The 17,541-nt window shown below is 42.0% G+C and overlaps 1 protein-coding gene across 2 annotated transcripts in view; it reads left to right on the top strand.

The window, feature by feature from the left end:
* Nucleotides 1–17,541, top strand: part of Btk (Bruton tyrosine kinase) — a 44,589-nt gene that overhangs the window by 1,993 nt on the left and 25,055 nt on the right. For both annotated transcript variants that reach the window (XM_052735669.1, XM_052735678.1), the window contains exons 2-5: nucleotides 5,210–5,379; nucleotides 6,225–6,323; nucleotides 12,576–12,644; nucleotides 16,417–16,498. In XM_052735669.1, coding sequence (XP_052591629.1) covers nucleotides 5,239–5,379; nucleotides 6,225–6,323; nucleotides 12,576–12,644; nucleotides 16,417–16,498 — 391 coding nt within the window. In that variant the 5' untranslated portion in view covers nucleotides 5,210–5,238. The remainder of the gene's footprint in view (nucleotides 1–5,209; nucleotides 5,380–6,224; nucleotides 6,324–12,575; nucleotides 12,645–16,416; nucleotides 16,499–17,541) is intronic.

The following is a 17,541-nucleotide window of genomic DNA, read 5'->3' as shown; positions in this document are numbered from 1 at the left end:
GCTTGTCAGTGGTCTCGAGCCATAGCAGGAAGTCACTTAGTTATAAGGGGGAGGTTATGGCTGCTGAAAACCAAAGTTTGGGCGATCTCCAAAGAGTCATCTGTGTCTATATGTCCACTTTTCCCTCAGCAATGCTGAGAGCAGAACCTAATTCCTGAAGATAAAGGAGGGCTAGATTTTTTAGTGTAACAGAGCTCAAGAAACAGTTAAAGAAGAGCTGGGTGTGGTGGCACACACTTGTAATCCCAGCACTCAGGAAGCTGAGGCAGGAGGATTGCCTGGAGTTCCAGATCAACCTGAACTGCAGAGCAAGACGTTGTTTCACAAAGGGGGAGAAGAAGGAGGAGGGTGGAGAGGGGAGGAGGAGGAGGAGGAGGAGGAAGAAGTAGTTGTTGTTATGGAGGAGACTGACTTATTTTACTCCAAACCTGCTTGGTTATGCATGAAGCCATCGGGGGAGGGGAACACGCCTCTGAGGGAGCCTGAAACAATTGGGCCACGTGTAACTTTCAGTTTGTTATAGAGGTTCACATACAGTAATTGAGTATGATCTGAGAACTTTATCAATCTAGAATGTTTAATCACAGGCATTCCTTCCCAGTCCCCACTCTTGGAACGCCCTCTTCAAATAAGCCACAAAAAGCAACAATTTTGGGTAACACTGGTTATGTGAGCCTCAGCTTTTCTCACTGCGGACCCTTACCAAAATGAAAAAGTCTCACTACTAGAAAGAGCGTTTAGAGAGTTCCGAGGGATTGACAATGAAGACAAACTAGAGTTTGAGGTCACTGACTCAGTGAAAAAGTTAGTGTACAATAAAACCAGAGTATAAAATGACTGAAGGTGAAGTGAAAAATGAAGTAAAGATGTGGAGGAAAGGGGACTTCGGCTCTCAAAGCCTGCTCTTTGGAGCAGAAATTGGTATACTATTTCTGGAAAGTATTTTGGCAATATGTATCAAAATGCAAAATGTACACACAGTTTTCACATTTCTTTATGCACTGTGTATGGTATGTATGTGTGTATGGATGTCTTTCTCTGTGGTGTGTGGGTCTGTTTGTATCTGTGTGTATGTATGTGTGTGTGTATGTCAGTGTGTATGTGGTGTATGTGTCTGTGTGTGGTGTGTGTGTGGTGTGTGTGTGGTGTGTGTGGTGTGTATGTATGCATAAGTGTGTGCTGATGCCTTCAGAGAATGTCAGATTCCCTTGAGCTGGAGTTACAGGCAGTTGTGAATAGCTTGGTATGCATGCTGGGAACGAACTTGGGTCCTCTGGAAAAGCAGTAAGCACTCTCCTTAACTGCTGAGCTGTCTCTCCAATTCTTCTTCATCATTATTATTAATTATTGTTGTTTTGGGTATTGCTCTTGTTGTTTAGACTTCGAGACAGGGTTTCACTGTGCAGCCCAGGCTGGCCTTGAACTCACTATGTGATCCTCCTATCTCAGCCTCCTGAGTGCTGGGCTAACATGCCTACTTCACAGGCTTGGCTAGGAATAATGGTAAGCAAGAATCTTAGAAACGTTTTTTAGGAAAACGTATTGTTGCATGGATGGATGAATGGACAGATGGATAATTTTAAATATAAGCAAACTATACATGATATGTGCAATATGATTCCAAATATAATAAGAAATGCACACAGAAAAAAATGAAGATGCCAAGATACTAATATATCTATATGTGAGGTTTGTAATTGATTTTTTTATTTTTAATATCCCTGAACTTGAAAGATTCCCCACAACGAATTTGTGTTATTTTGATATAATAGGGAAAAAATAAATGTTTAACCAAAGAGAAACAAAAACTCAATTGAAAAATAAATCAGATATAGTGTTAGTCTTTACCATGAATTTGGTCACCTGTAATGCTGACAAAATAAGTTGGTTTCAATAGAGTCTAAACAGTGTTTCTTGGAAATTTACCACTAATAATTGGGTTGCTTTGATGACATTTTAAAGACCTTTCTTCTGCCTGGGTGTGGTGGTGCACGCCTTTGATCCCAGAACTTGGGAGGCAGAGGCAGAAGAATCTCTGTGAATTTAAGGCCAGCCTGGTCTACATAGTGAGTTCCAGTATAGCCAGGGCTACATAGTGAGACCCTGTCTTAAAGAAAAGAAAAGGAAAAGCCACTGGGTTTGATATTACCAAATAAACTAGGTGTGGTGATACAGCGTATAATCCCAACACTCAGGAGATAGAGGCAGGAGAGGATCAGAAGGCCAAGGTCATCCGTGACTTCATAGAAAGTTTGATGACAACCTGGGCTACATGGGACCTTGTGGTAAAAAAAAAAAAAGAAAAAAGAAAAAAGGAAACTCAACCTAAATCAATCTGGGAAGTAATGGCATGCTACAGAAACTGCAAGAACTATACAGCAGGAGCTATAGATGGATGACAATGGACAAGTGATGCAGTCTACAAATATTAGTTTCCTTATGTTTGTTGTGAAGAATACATGGAATGTCACATAGAAGATGTTGGTCAGAAGCTGGAATGCGTGGCTCAGTGCTAGAGCTCTGGACAAGCATGCACAAGACCCTGAGATTCATTCCCAGCACCACACACATAAATAGTCAAATAGTACAAAGTGCCTGGCAGGTAAATGACACTGGAACAGGAGTTTTCTTCCATATCCCTTCAGAGAGAATCGAAATGGCCAGACGCTTGATGATCAGTTGCCCGGAACTTTAAAGGAGACACAATGAGAAAACAATCCGTCCTGACTATTCTGGTGAAGTCGTTGTTTGAAGTCTGGTGACTCGCGTCTGTCTCTTCTACTGACTATTGCTGGAGTGCTGTCTGTCCCTAGCAGTGTTTTATCTTATCACAGCAAGGAGGATTGCCAGCGATGCTCTCATTTATTAACTCTTCAAGTGCGATTTATATTAATTCCCTGGCACAGTGCAGTTTGTGTGATGACTGAGCTCTCACTAACAGGCTTCCTCTGCCTGAATTCTACTGCAGCATATAGAGCTGAGAGACTGCAAAGAAAAGAAAAAAAAAAGGAATGCTTTTGATCTTCTTGACTGCTGATGCTACTCAGTTTCCTTCAGGTTTTATTTTGCCTTCTGTAATGTGGGTCTTGGATTTTGAAGAGGTATTTGATTGTGATTCACCATGAGCAAGAGTGATAGTATTACGAAGGTCTTCATGACTTAGCAGTTAATAAGATTAGAGTATGGTTGCTCTGTTACCACTACTTGTCACTAAATGGAGGAGTGTGTTATTAAGAGGAACTTCTTTGGAGTCTGAGCTGAAACTGAAGGTAGGACTGATTGATTGCTCATAATCTTGTCAGCTTGTCACTCTGGTGGGAGTCCATTTTAGGCAGAGGCCAAGAATGGAGACTTATGTAGCAAGGTACAGGGAAAGGTTTGCATTTCTGCATCAGTTTTCTCTAAAGATCACCAACAAAACATTAACCCGATAATCCACTGCCAGAAGACAGCAAGCAGCAGCTGTGTAGTAGACAGAAGGCAAACCTCATTCTCAACATTCTGACACTCTTTGAATCCATTTTTGTCTTCTCTTCATGATAACAGAACTGTCTATACCACAAGAAAGAAAGAACAAAGTAACTGTGAACAGCATCAGGCTTTCAAAAAAAAAAAGAAAGAAAGACACTCCCTTTCTCTCCCTACTGAAAAAAAAAACCCAGCTTTTCAGAGAAAAAAGTAAAGTGCTGACTTTACTTATTTGATTTCCGTCGTGTCACCAAAAGCAAAAGGAATTTAGTGAAAATAAAACTCCACACTCCTTGTAGGGAAGGAGCCCCTGCTTCTAACAAAGCTCAGAGGAGATCTGATGAATCATTTTACTCTGTGGTCCATTTTTATGACTATCATCTTTTCATTTATGCTTCTAATGAAAGTTTATAATTGGTAAAGTTGTGCATAAACTTTAGGTGAATTGACGTGTGTGTGTGTGTGTGTGTGTGTGTGTCTGTCTGTCTGTCTGTCTGTCTGAAAAAGCCATTGGTGAGCTGTGCCTGGTGCTGCAGGTCTTTCATATAGATAGCACTCCAGATGCTGAGGCAGCAAGACAGCTGTGCCTGGGCCACCAAAGGAGCTGGAGGCCAGCATGGGCTACACAGGGAGATACAGTCTCAAAACTATAACCAAAATTTCAAAGAGGCTAGTGATGGGCCTTAATGGTTGGGTCCCTGTCTCACTCAAGCAAGGCCCTGTGTTCCATCCTCAGCACCACAAAGACTCTTTGACTGTTTTATGGAATTTTCTGGAATATTCTAAGCATATTGTTTTTCCTACATGAGTACAGATGGCATCCTTAACAGCAACATAGTTACATTACTTTTTTTTTCAGAAAAAAAGACGATTTTTAAAAAAATTTTATTGTATGGTTATGAGTGTTTTGCCTGCACGTACATATATGCACCATTGGCATGCCTGGTGCCCATGGAGGTCAGAAGAAAGCACTGAATCTCCTGGAACTGGAGTTCCAGGTGGTTGTGAGCCATCGTACGGGTGCTGGAAACTGAACGCTGGTTGCATGCAGGAGCAACAAGTGCTCTTATCCACTGCGCCATAGTTACGTCTCTATTACCTGGTGCCATCTAAAAAAACCATCTAAGGAAAGGGGAGGGGAGCCCAAAGCACTACCTCTGTAGTAAAACTGTTCTCAACCTGCAAACAAGGCTTCTGTCCTTTGTAACCCAGGCAGCAGGGCATGAGCTATATCAGTTGAATGGCAGTTATTATATGTTCAGAAGTACAGGTGAATTCCAATGTCCTTTTGGCTACAGACCTGAGTGGGTCAACTTTTGAAAAATTACATTTATTGTTCAGGAAACTGGGAACTAAAAGTCCAGGGTCTGCCTTAGTGAAGTTCTGGTACCTGGATTATCCCTTCTGAGAATACCAAGGTCAACAGTTCATTTACAGATTCTGGCCATGTGTCATAAAAGGACAATGTCTAGACATTACCAAACAGCTGGTGTTTGTTGTTGGTTATCTAGAGCACTGCGTTCCCTTATATAAGAAGCCAGACTTTGTTTGGTGTGGGTTCACTGTACCTGAAACTTGACAGAGTTGGGGACTGTGGAAGAAGGCGATCAGGGAGAAAAATAAGGCTACTTGATAGTGCTGGAAATGTGCGGCTCATTTAAAACAGGTAGCAGGGCTGAGGGGGTACCAGGAGGGATAGAGGTGGCTGTGCTAGAACCTCAAAACCTTTCGTTATCCACAGCACACAAGCGAGCTCCAAGAGAGGAAGCCATGGCTGCAGTGATCCTGGAGAGCATCTTTCTGAAGCGCTCCCAACAGAAAAAGAAAACATCACCTTTGAACTTTAAGAAGCGCCTATTTCTCTTGACTGTGCAAAAACTTTCCTACTATGAGTATGACTTTGAACGTGGGGTAAGTTTCCCAAATGTGAAGTCTGAATTTCACCATTTCAAGGACTTAGTCTTGGATCTTCTGTGAGACAGGAGATAGGTCTTACAAAGTGTGTATGGGGGGGGGGCGTAGAAATAAAATAGACCTAAGTACATCAAACTCTGAAAAATATTTCCTAGTCTAGGAGTAGGTACAGTCATGCCAGGAAAAAAATTCAAGGGTGTGAGAAACTGTTCAGGATGTCTTACCACAGAATCTTGTGGTTGGTAAGAACTTGTTATATGCTTGTTAAGGATAAAAGCCAAGAAGTCAACATTGCCTTTTTATTTCTTGTGACAAAATTGCATAAAATAATTTATTCTTCCATGTTATCTGCCTCTGATTTGGTATTTAAAGGTTAGATAGATGTTGGATTATTTTTTACTTTAAAAATAACAGGTCTAGCCGGGCAGTGGTGACACAGGCCTTTAATCCCAGCACTTGGGAGGCAGAGGCAGGTGGATCTCTGTGAGTCTGAGGCCAGCCTGGCATACAGAGCAAGTTCCAGGAAAGGCACCAAAACTACACTGAGAAACTCTGTCTCCAAAAAACAAAAAAACAAAACAAAACAAACAAACAAACAAAAACAGGTTCTGCCAGGCACAGTGGCACACACCTTTAATCCCAGCACTCAGTTGGGTCTACACAGTGAGTTCCAGGCCAGCCAGGGCTACATAGTGAGACCCCATCTCAAAAACAAACCGAAACCAGGTTCTGTTAGGCTATGTGTGCCATCTCACCATAGAGGATGATTAGATAACAATGGGTAAATGTCTGATTGCTTGATCATTCTTCATCTTTCTCCATTTTCTTCTTCATTCCTTCAGAGAAGAGGCAGCAAGAAAGGTTCAATAGATGTTGAGAAGATCACCTGCGTTGAAACAGTAGTTCCTGAAAAAAATCCTCCGCCAGAAAGACAGATTCCGGTAAGAAGCCGCCAGAGTCAAAGAGAGGGAAGCTACAGATTGCAAGGCACTTGGAACTTCCAAATACTCCATCTAGAATGGTGGTGGTGTCGTGTGTTGTAGAACAGTTTTGTTTCTTTAGAAAACTCTTCATTGGGAGCCAGGGAGATTGCCAGGAGGGTAAGGGAAATTGCTGTCAAGCCTAATGACTTGAGTTCTGTCCCTGAACACATTACATAGTAGAAGGAGAGAGCCAACTCCTGAAAATTGTCCTCTTACCTCCACTGAAAACTGTGACACGTATGGACACACACTCACACACACAAGGAAACAGATAGAAAACAAGAATGTAAGAAAGAAAGAAAAAACAGCTAGGCAGCGGTGGCACATACCTTTAACCCCAGCACTCGGGAGGCAGAGGCAGGTGGATCTCTGTGGGTTCGAGGCCAGCCTGGTCTACAGAGAAAGATCGAGGATAGGCACCAAAATTACACGGAGAAACCCTGTCTTGAAGAAAAAAAAAAGGAAAGAAAGAAAAATAATTTTTTCATTCAGGCTGGGAGATGGGTCTGTGGTAAAGTGGTTGCCAGACAAGCCTGGGGACTCGAGAATCTCCAGAACTCATCTAAAGTCAGACCCTGTAGTGCGTCTGTAATCTCACACTCCTATGGCAAGGTGGGAGGTGGAGGCTGGAGAATTCCTGGAAGCTCAAGGCTCAACTAGTCTGGCATATGCAACAGCTGAAAAAGTGACCATGTCTCAAAGAAGGTGGAAGATGAGCACTCACACCCGAGGCTGTCTGTCCTCTGACCTCCACAGGCATGCTCCTGAAAATATGTACATACATACACAGAGAGGGAGATTAAAAAAGAATTTACCAGCCGGGCAGTGGTGGCGCATGCCTTTAATCCCAGCACTCGGGAGGCAGAGCCAGGCGGATCTCTGTGAGTTCGAGGCCAGCCTGGTCTCCAAAGCGAGTTCCAGGAAAGGCACAAAGCTACACAGAGAAACCCTGTCTCGAAAAACCAAAAAAAAAAAAAAAAAAAAAAAAAAAAAAAAAAAAAAAAAAAAAGAATTTACCAAGAGAGAATTTGCTTGCTTTTTTTGAAAATGTCTTTTCTTTTTAATGATGCGTTTGTGTATATGCCCACAGAGGCCAGTGTCAGATCCCCGAGTTAGAATTTCAGGCTGTTGTGAGTGGATGCGGCTTCTCGGGACCAAGCTTGGATCCTCTGGGAGAGCCGTTACGTGCTCTTAACCACTGAGCCATCTTTCCAGCCTGAAAAGTCTTCAGTCTTCCACGAGTTGGTGATACCAAGTCAGCATCTTTCCTTCTTAGCAGATACACACTGAACCTGGAAAACTTTATAGCACCCAACTTAAAATACTGCTGTACTGGCCTCTCACAACGAGCAAAGAGGACTAGTTTTCCTCCTTCAGGTTCCAGTGTCAGAGTCATGACTTGAGGAAGTCTCCATGCCAAGGCTGACTCACAGGAGATTTTTTCTTTTTTTATTAACTTTTAAAATTTTATTTTACATACCAACCACAGTTTCCCCTCCCTCCTCTCCTCCCGTTCCCTCCCCATACCTCCTTTCTAACCCCACCCCATCCACTCCTCAGAAAGGGTAAAGCCTCCCATGGAAGTAAGCAAAGCATGGCATATCAAGATGAGGCAGGACAAGCTCCTCCCCGCTGCATCAAGGCTGAGCAAGGCATTCTACCATAGAGAATGGGCTCCAAAACGCCAGCTCATGCGTCATGGGCAGATCCTGTTCCCACTGCCAGGGGCCCCACAAACAGACCAAGCTACACAACTGTCATGCAGGGGGGCCTAGTTCGGTCCCATGCAGACTCCACAGCCATCAGTTTAGAGTCTGTGAGATCCCCCTAGGTCATCTGTCTCTCTGGGTTTCCCTATGATCTTGACCACTCTGTACAATCCCTCCTCCCTGTCTTTGACTAGACTCCCGGAGCATGGCCCAATGCTTGCCTGTGAATCTCTGCATCTGCTTCCATCAGTTACTGGATGAAGGTTCTATGATGACAGTTAGGGTAGTCACCAATCTGATTACTGGAGTAAGCTAGTTCAGGCACCCTCTCCACTATTGCTAGTAGTCTAATCTGGAGTCGTCCTTGTGGATTTCTGGGAGTTTCCTTGGCACCAAGTTTCTCCCTATCCCCAAAATGGCCCCCTCTATTCAGATATCCACAGGACATTTTTTAAAAGAGCTTCCTTCCTTCCTTCCTTCCTTCCTTCCTTCCTTCCTTCCTTCCTTCCTTCCTTCCTTCCTTCCTTCCTTTATTTATTTGGAGTCTCACTCTGTAACCTAGGCTGGCCTGGAACTCACCATGCAGCTCAGGTTGACCTTTAATTCTTTGCAATTCTACCTCAGCCCTCCAAGTGCTGATATTACAGGCATGAAATTAGAGTCTACTTTTTAAAATTTCACAATAATTATTATTTTATTATGTGTATGTGTGTGGGTGTTTTGCTTGTATGTATGTCTGTGTGCTACCTTCTTGCCTTGTACCTGAAGAGGCCTGCAGAGACATTGGATCCTCTGGAGCTAGAGTTACAGAGATGGTTGTGAGCCACCGTACAGGTGCTGGAAACTAAACCAGGCTCCTCTAGAAGAGCAGACAGTACTCTTAACTACTGAGCCATCTCTCCAGTCCCCAAGATTAGATTCTTTACTATCTCATTGTTTATTCTCCCTGAATTCCCAGGCTCTTTCCAGGGAATAGCACCTGCTGATTATTGAGTTGATTTTTTTTTGTTATTTTTATTTTTCTTTTTTATAAGAGTATGTATATTTAATGTAGAAACTGGAAAAATATAGAAATCACAAAACTAAGATAAAATGATGTCAATTCCATTATCCACTTAAGTAATAATTATCATACTGGTACATACAGATTTAAATATATTTTTCTCCACCAGCAATACACATGCACTGATATATATTATATAATTAGAATCCAATACTACTCTACACCTTGCTTTACAATTTACCTTTATTTTCTTTGGGAGGGAGTTGGTATTTTAGATTTTTGGTTTATTTTTTTCTGGGTGTGCGTGGTGTAAGTGTATGCAAACGCATGTGCATCTGTCTGGGTGCCTGTGGAAGGCAGGAGGCCAGGTCAGGTGCCTTCTCAGTCTTTCTCCTCATGCTTTTTTTTTCTTTTTTTTCTTTTTTTGGTTTTTCGAGACAGGGTTTCTCTGTGTAGTTTTGCGCCTTTCCTGGAACTCACTCTGTAGCCCAGGCTGGCCTCGAACTCACAGAGATCCGCCTGCCTCTGCCTCCCGAGTGCTGGGATTAAAAGCATGCACCACCACTGCCCGGCTTTTCTCCTCATTCTTTTCCCTTTAAAATGTTTTTCGTTATATTTATCTAATCTATCTACCTGTCCATTTATTTATTTATTTGAGACAGGGTCTCACTATGGAGCTCTGGCTGGCCAGGATTTCACTATGTAGAACAGGCTGAACTCAAACTCAGAGATCCACCTGCCTCAGCCTCCTGAGTGCTAAGATTAAAGGCATGTACCAGCATGCCTCGATACACTAATCTATGTATGTATGCATGTATGTATGTATGTATGTATGTATGTATCTATCTATCTATCTATCTATCTATCATCTATCTGTCTGTCTATCTATCCATCCATCCATCTATCTATCTATCTATCTATCTATCTATCTATCTATCTATCTATCTATCTATCTATCATCTATCGAGTGTCAGTGGGTGGGTTCAAAAGTGGTATAGTATGAGTATGGAAGCCAGAGGACAACTTGAGGAAATCAGTTCTCGCCTTCCATCATGAAGTTCCTGGAGACTGAACTCAGGTCACCAGGTTGTGTGACAAGTGCCTTTACTCTATGAGTCATTTTGTTGGTCCTCTCCACCTTATTTTTAAAAATTATTTTATTATTTTATGTATATGGGTGTTTTGCCTGTATGTATATGTACCATGTGTGCAGTGCCTGAGGAGGCCAGAAGGGGGAGTCAGATTCCCTAAAACTGGAGTTACAGATGTTTGGAAGCAGCCATGTTGGTGTTGGGAATCAAACCCAGGTCCTCTGCAAAAGCAGCCAGTGCTCTTAACCTCTGAGTCATCTCTTTAGCACTCCACCCTTATTTTTTTTTAAGGCTTATTATTTTGTGAATGTTTGCCTGCATGTATGCTCACCACATATATGCTTAGTACCTGGTGCCAGTGGAGGCCAGAACACTGTATCAGATCTAGTGTAGGATCCCATGGAACTGAAGTTATAGGCAATTGTGAGCCTCCATGTAGGTACTGGGAACCAAATCCCGCTCCTTTGAAGATCAGCAAGTGCTTTTAACTGCTGAGCAATCTTCAGCCCCAAACATTTTTTAAAGTGCTTGAGCATTTTGCCTGCATATATATATATGCAGTGTGTGCATGCCTGGTACAAAAGGAGGCCAGAAGACGGTGTCAGATTCACTGGACCTGAAGTTACAGGTGTTTGTGAGCTGTGGTGTGCCTCCTGAGAGTTAAATCTACTCCTTTGCAAGAACAGCCAGTGCTCTTAGCCACTGAGCCATCTTTCCAGCCCCAATGCATTTATTAATTTTGTTTCTATTCCATTTCAGTTTCTAGAAGGGGAATTATGGTATCTTATAGTCCTATAAACTATGTAAGGTGGTATTTTCTTCATCTTTATAACGTAAGATTTTTTTTAGCATGATATTTTAAATACTAGTCGATTTTTCAGAGAAGAAAAATAATATTTCATCGCTGACTTATTTTTTACTTATAAGACTGGACAATAATGTGTCGACTCCTCATTTATATTTTTTTCATTTGTGAATTGCATGTTCATCTTTTGGCCCACTTTTATTGAGATATTTACTATGTTTCTAACACTTTTAAAGACATCTTGATATAAGAATATCAGTCCTTTGTTAATATTAATGTATTGAAAATATGCTTCCAGTTTTTTAATCTTTAAGTTTGGTTTTGGTTTATTTTATTCTGCCCAAACAGCAGTTTCTTTCCTTCCTTCATTTTTTTCCCTTCATCTTCTCTCTCTCTCTCTCCTCTCTGAGAAATGGTCTCACTATGTATTTCTGGCTGACTAGGCTGGCTTTGAACTTACAGAGAGCAGCCTCTGCCTCCCAGGTGGTAAAATGAAATGCATATGTCACCACACACAGCTCTTTCTTCTTTTTGTTTCTGTCTTTTTCTGTTTGTGTTTTTGACACTTTCGCTCTGTGGCCCAGGTAGCCCAGGTTGGCTTGATCTCCCTCTGTAGCCTCAAGCTTCCGAGCGCTGGGATTACAGGTGCATACCATCGCTCCCAGACCATAAGTTCTTTATTCGTTTTTTTGGCCATGCTGGTAATTGAACCCAGAACTTCATGCGCACAAGGCAAGCACTCTAGCACTGAACTACAGCCCCACCCCATAATAGTTCTACTTTCATCTTATGCTCTTCAATCTGCCTGAACTTCACACTGGGGTGTGATGTGAAATAGCTATGCAATTCCTAGCACCAATTATTGAGAAGCTACAGTTTTGCTAATGATTTGAAATGTCTATGGGTCTATGGGAAGTAATCATTACGAAATTATTTTGGAAAAAAAAAAAGAAATCATTTTGGGGCCTAGAGATTTGGCTCAGTAGTTAAGAGCAATTGCTGCTCTTGCAGAGGGCATAAGTACAGTTCCCAGCACCCATAGCGGATGGCTCACAAATGCCATAACTCCAGCTCCTGGGCATACCATGCTTTTTTCTGGCATCTGTGGACATTTCACGTATATATAAATAAATACAAAATAAATATTTTTTAAAAAGTAAGAACTGACTTTTGCAAATGTTTTCTAAATCCACGGTAGAAGATTCCCAAAACCTAAAGAAATTCAGAAAAGAGCAGCACTTCTGTCCTACCTATTTTTCTGTTACTGTGCTAGAACACCATGGCCAAAACAACTTATAAAAGAAAGTGTTGAATTTGGGGCTTATGGTTTGAGCAGGTCAGAGTCCATGATGATAGAGTAAAGGCATGTCCACAGGAACAGCTGAGAGCTTACATCTTGATTTACAACTTGGAAGCTGAGCGGCTGGGAATGAGTTTTTTGAAACCCCAAATCCTCCAACAAGACCACACCTCCTAATCCTTCCCCCCAAAGTTCCATCACTCGGGGGCCAAGTATTCAAATAGATGTTAGCCAACGGGGGCCACTCTCATCCACACCACCACAACATCCATAGGTAACTGTACTTCCTTCTTTCGTTACAGAGGAGGGGTGAGGAGTCCAGTGAAATGGAACAGATTTCAATCATTGAAAGGTTCCCGTACCCGTTCCAGGTGAGTTATTTTCTCTAACCCACTCTGGAAACGCCTCTGTAATGAAGTCATTAGGTATCAGGTGAAGGATACTAGGTCCCCGGGAGCAGAAATCGAAGTAGTCAAGGAAGTCACGTTAGGAAACCAGGCCAGTTTGGCCCACTGCATAGTATGCCAGCCACTGAGATGAGTTTCCAAGAGAGAAAGAGTTCATTTCCAAGGCAGACAGTTGTGGAAGTAGGAGATGCAAGTCTCAGATTGTCCTCCCTCAAAGGGTTGAAGGACATTTATCAGAAAAATAAGTGGGGCAATTTAAGGTATGGAGACAGGTTGTTAAAGATAATCAGTTGTCAGCAAATGTGAAGTCAATTGTCATGGCTCTCTGTGGGACATATGTTCAGAAAATGACGTAATATGGGGGTGGAGTTTTCAGTTCTAGACCATTCCTTGAGAATCTGCACAGGACCAACTGAAGAGTCAATGGTTTCTCCTAATTCCCTCTCCCACCATACTACTAATGAGATTAAATCGATATCAATCCATGGAAATAGTTTAATGATTAAAGGAATTTATTGGGGGGGGGTTAACTCACAATACAGGAAACTCACAATACAGGTAATAGGGATTATAGCAGGATTCTGGAAAGGTGAGGCACGTGCCAACGCTGTTCTCTGGAGAACTCTGCCATGGTCTGTCTCAGCATCATCCAACATTCACAAGGAAGAGAGAGCAACCCATAAGTGCATCTCTGGTCTTAAGGATTCCCGGAGGCCGTGCCCCAGGGGCAGGTACCTAATAGCTACCTGCTACTTCCCTAGAGGCAGGCTTCAGGGCATAGCACAGCCAGCCACCCACTACATCCTACCCATCCTAATTCTCTCTCTCTCTCTCTCTCTCTCTCTCTCTCTCTCTCTCTCTCTCTCTCTCTCTCTCACACACACACACACACACACACACTCTCTCTCTTTCACACACACACACACCCTCTCTCTCTCTCTCTCACACACACACACACAAACACACTCTCTCTCTCTCTCTCTCTCTCTCTCTCTCTCTCTCTCTCTCTCTCTCTCTCTCTCTCTCTGTCCCTCCTAACCCCCTCTCCTAATCTTCTCCCCCTTTGTCCTAACCCTCTTCCTCTCTCTCCTAACCCTCATCTCCCTTTTAGTCTTTACCCTCTCTCTACTAAACTCGCCATATTAACCTTCCTCTTCCTCTCTCCTCCAGTTTTTAAAAAGATGTCCCTCTAGGAGGTGTGAGGCAGGTCTCAGACTTCCGATTGTCCTACCATAATCACCCAGTTGCTGGGATAGCAGGTTTCCTAACCAGTGCTGCCACACCCAGTCAGAACTGGTGATATTGGTTGGGAAGAGACCTTGGAGGTCTCTGAAAGGTAACTAGGCAAACATTATTATAATTAACCCTGTATCAGAGCTCTTATTTACAGCAAAACTAGGGCTGGCTAATACATACCCCAGCTGTGTTACTTGCAGGATTAATGATTTCTTTTGAAGTCAGAGAAAAGCAAACAAAGGGTAGCTTGGTGTAAACATGATTCCGCCAGTTGTGTTTGTTGGCTGGTAACGACAGACGGATGTAGCACGAATCTTAAAAGGTCTTATTAACAAAAAACAAACCCAGAGCCAGGTATTGGGGTGAATGCTGAATGATCAGAGAAACTGAGGACTTAGGGGCTTCCAGTCTGAGGAAACAAGATCAGCTGAGGAATTGGCAAGGTGAGGTTAGCTGTGGCTGGTTCTGCTTCTCTGATCTTCCAGCGTTCACCTCAATACCTGGCTCCGGGTTTGTTTTTATTAATAAGACCTTTTAAGGTTCATGCTACAGACAGAAGTTAGGATTCTGGCCTTCCATGGAGTTTTAGAGACAGAGGTCTTAGTCTTTGAATGCTAATGTTCATGAGAATGACTCTCAGGTCCTTACAAGATGCTTCTGAGCTGCAAATGAGATATATTTACTACTGGAAGCCCTTCATTTAGTAAATATGCAGCAGAAGCCTCTTGGCCATCCAGCAAAGGCTTATTTATTTATTTGTTTATTTAACATTTAAATTTTTAAATTCAATATATGAGATTGACAAGTATATTTCCTTTTGTGTTTTTCTCATCTAACACAATTTCTTTCCATATCTACACCTCAAAAAGATTCTAAATAAACACCAGGCCTATTATGATATGTCTTGTCTATGATGGCTGAATTGAGAAAGACACTCTGCTTGTTGACTGATCATTTCACTTCCTTCTGGCTCTGCAGGTCTATTTAATGGCGGTCATGTGGGTTGAAAAGACAGAAAAGGGGAGGGAAGGGGGAGTATTAGGAAGTTCAGTGTGGGAAAGGTTTATTGACATAAAACAGACATTCCGGTCTAGACTGAAGCAGGTGAGGAACATCTTTTTGAGAGATGCAGCATAAGCCATAGAAAAGAGTGCGAGCTGGGCTTCAAACTGCCTTGCTCGTATCCTGAGAAACGTGTAGGCCCCACGCAGTGAATGTAGCAGCCTCAGCAGCAGTGAGAGGCAGAAAAGGAAGTGGAAAGTCTCAGGGGAGGGGCTTTCTGTCATGGATGTACGGGCACAAGCGAGCCCAACAAGCACAGAGAAAACTGTAGAACCATTTCTTTCGTGGCTAACTTGTGAAAGAAGGGTGTTTGTGACGTAGTTTTTATTACCACTGTCTTTGAACATGATGATCTTGTTTGGCTGCATGAGCAGATGATGAAGAATGGCAGTGTATAAATAAAAATAATTCGTAATTCAAAGATAACTTGTATTTGACTTTAGAATTCATTGTATGATATCTGCTAACTCTATGAGGGTTAGATACAGATTTTTTTTTTTGAGACACTACTTCACTATGTACTCAGGCTAGCCTAAAATTTACCATCCTCCTGCCTCAGCTTCCTGAGTGATGGGATTATAGGTATAAGTCACCATGCTTGACGTCAGAACCAAACCTTTTATATTTTATGCATGTGTGTAATACCCAGCATAACGAACATGGTAAGTGTTTAAAAATACTGATTTGATGATAGTCCCTGATAAATACTTACCCAATTTGAAATAAGTTTGTAGTTCCAAATTTGTTTTGGCAAATATTAATGAGAGAAGGCCGCTGGAAAGGGTTGTAACAGTCATGAATTAAATTTTTACTCCCTCTTTTCCAAGCCAAAAACCACATAAATAATAATCAAAGTTTAAGTCATATAGATTATCCTTTCAGTTTTCTTCCATATAAACCAAAATTTAATACTGAGATCACAAAATATCCCTTGTTAAAGGAAAGAAAAAAAAAACCTCTACCAAATGTTAAGGAAGACATTGTGTACTAAATAGGCACATAAATTAAAACATACACCAAGAGGACTTGAGTATTCAAAAGCTAAGAACTTTAAAGTCTTTTTCTAAAGTTTTTTTTTTAAAGATTTACTTATTTTTTATGTATACACCAGATCTCATTGTAGATGGTTGTGAGCCACCATACGGTTGCTGGGGATTGAACCCAGGTCCTCTGGAAGAGCAACAAATGCTCTTAACCTCTGAGCCATCTCTCCAGCCTCAAGCTTTGAAGTCTTACATCCCTGGACATGAGCAGTTTAGGACTTCTTCAACTGGTTTACCTGACCCCTGAACCACTGCTAACTGAATACACCAGTTTTCCTTCTTTCTTTTATACGACAGATATACAGTGCTGTTCCTTAAGATTCACTCATTGCGCTGAGATGTTTCTTCTAATTTCTGAATCCTAACCTTAAAATTTGCTGTGTTCATCACTCCAGGTTGTATATGATGAAGGACCGCTTTATGTTTTCTCCCCAACTGAAGAACTGAGAAAACGTTGGATTCACCAGCTCAAAAATGGTGAGGATTCCTTTGAAAGCAAACTAGTTTTAGAAAGGAAAAGAACGAAATTGTAACAAAGAGAGGAAAAGAGAGAGATGGAGACATGAAGCAGAGAGGAAGGAAGAACGAATGAATGAAAGAGAAAGGGCTCATGGAGGAAGGAGAGAGGACAGTGAGAGAGTTTCGCCTCAGTGGATCACTACTCCATCACAGGAATAAAAGATAACATACTAGACTGAGTTGTAACCCAGTTCTGTCATCTCTCCAGCACAATTTTTGTGCGTTTTAAATGTTTTTATTATTATTATTTGTGTGTGTGTGTGTGTGTGTGTGTGTGTGTGTGTGTGTGTGTGTGTGCCTGCACGCCCCAGCATGTATGTGGAGATACTTTCAGCAGTCGGGTTTCTCCTCCCATTGTGGGTTCTAGGAATGAAACTTGGGCTGTTAGCCTTCGTGGAAAGCTCCATTACCCAGGAAGCCACCCCATCAGCCCTTTCTAATGCAGTTTTGAATCTTTTTTGTTTGTTTGTTGTTTGTTTTTTTCGAGACAAGGTTTCTCTGTGTAGCCCTGACTGTCCTGGAACTCACTCTGTAGACCAGGCTAGCCTTGAAGTCACAGAGATTCGCCTGCCTCTGCCTCCTGAGTGCTGGGATTAAAGGCGTGCGCCACCATTGCCCAGCATAATGCAGTTTTGTAATTATGGACACCTTCATTTTATTTATATGAAACTTTACATAACAATATCTATGAATGCTGCACCATTTACAAAGGTGGTATGTTGCTCAGTGATCATACAGTATTTAAAGTCCTGGATGTGAACTACCTAGCTCGAAAAATTAATTAGATGGGGTGTGAGAGTGCTTGAGGTCAGAGACAAAGAGTTTGGTTTCAAGCCACTTTCTATTATTGACTTTTGGCAAGTAGGCCATGGGCTTCTTGGTGGTCCAGCTTTTTCTCCCAAATGGCAATGATGATAAAGCCTGCCATACCCACCTCCAGAGTTGCCTAAGAATCAAACAAATAATAACATATGTGAAAGTATGAGAAAAACCATAAGGCA

The sequence above is a fragment of the Peromyscus californicus genome, unplaced genomic scaffold (assembly GCF_007827085.1).
Source record: "Peromyscus californicus insignis strain IS unplaced genomic scaffold, ASM782708v3 Scaffold_10__1_contigs__length_136768540, whole genome shotgun sequence".
Taxonomy (NCBI): domain Eukaryota; kingdom Metazoa; phylum Chordata; class Mammalia; order Rodentia; family Cricetidae; genus Peromyscus; species Peromyscus californicus.
Note: the sequence above shows the minus strand (reverse complement) of the source record. Positions and strands in the feature narration are given on the sequence as shown.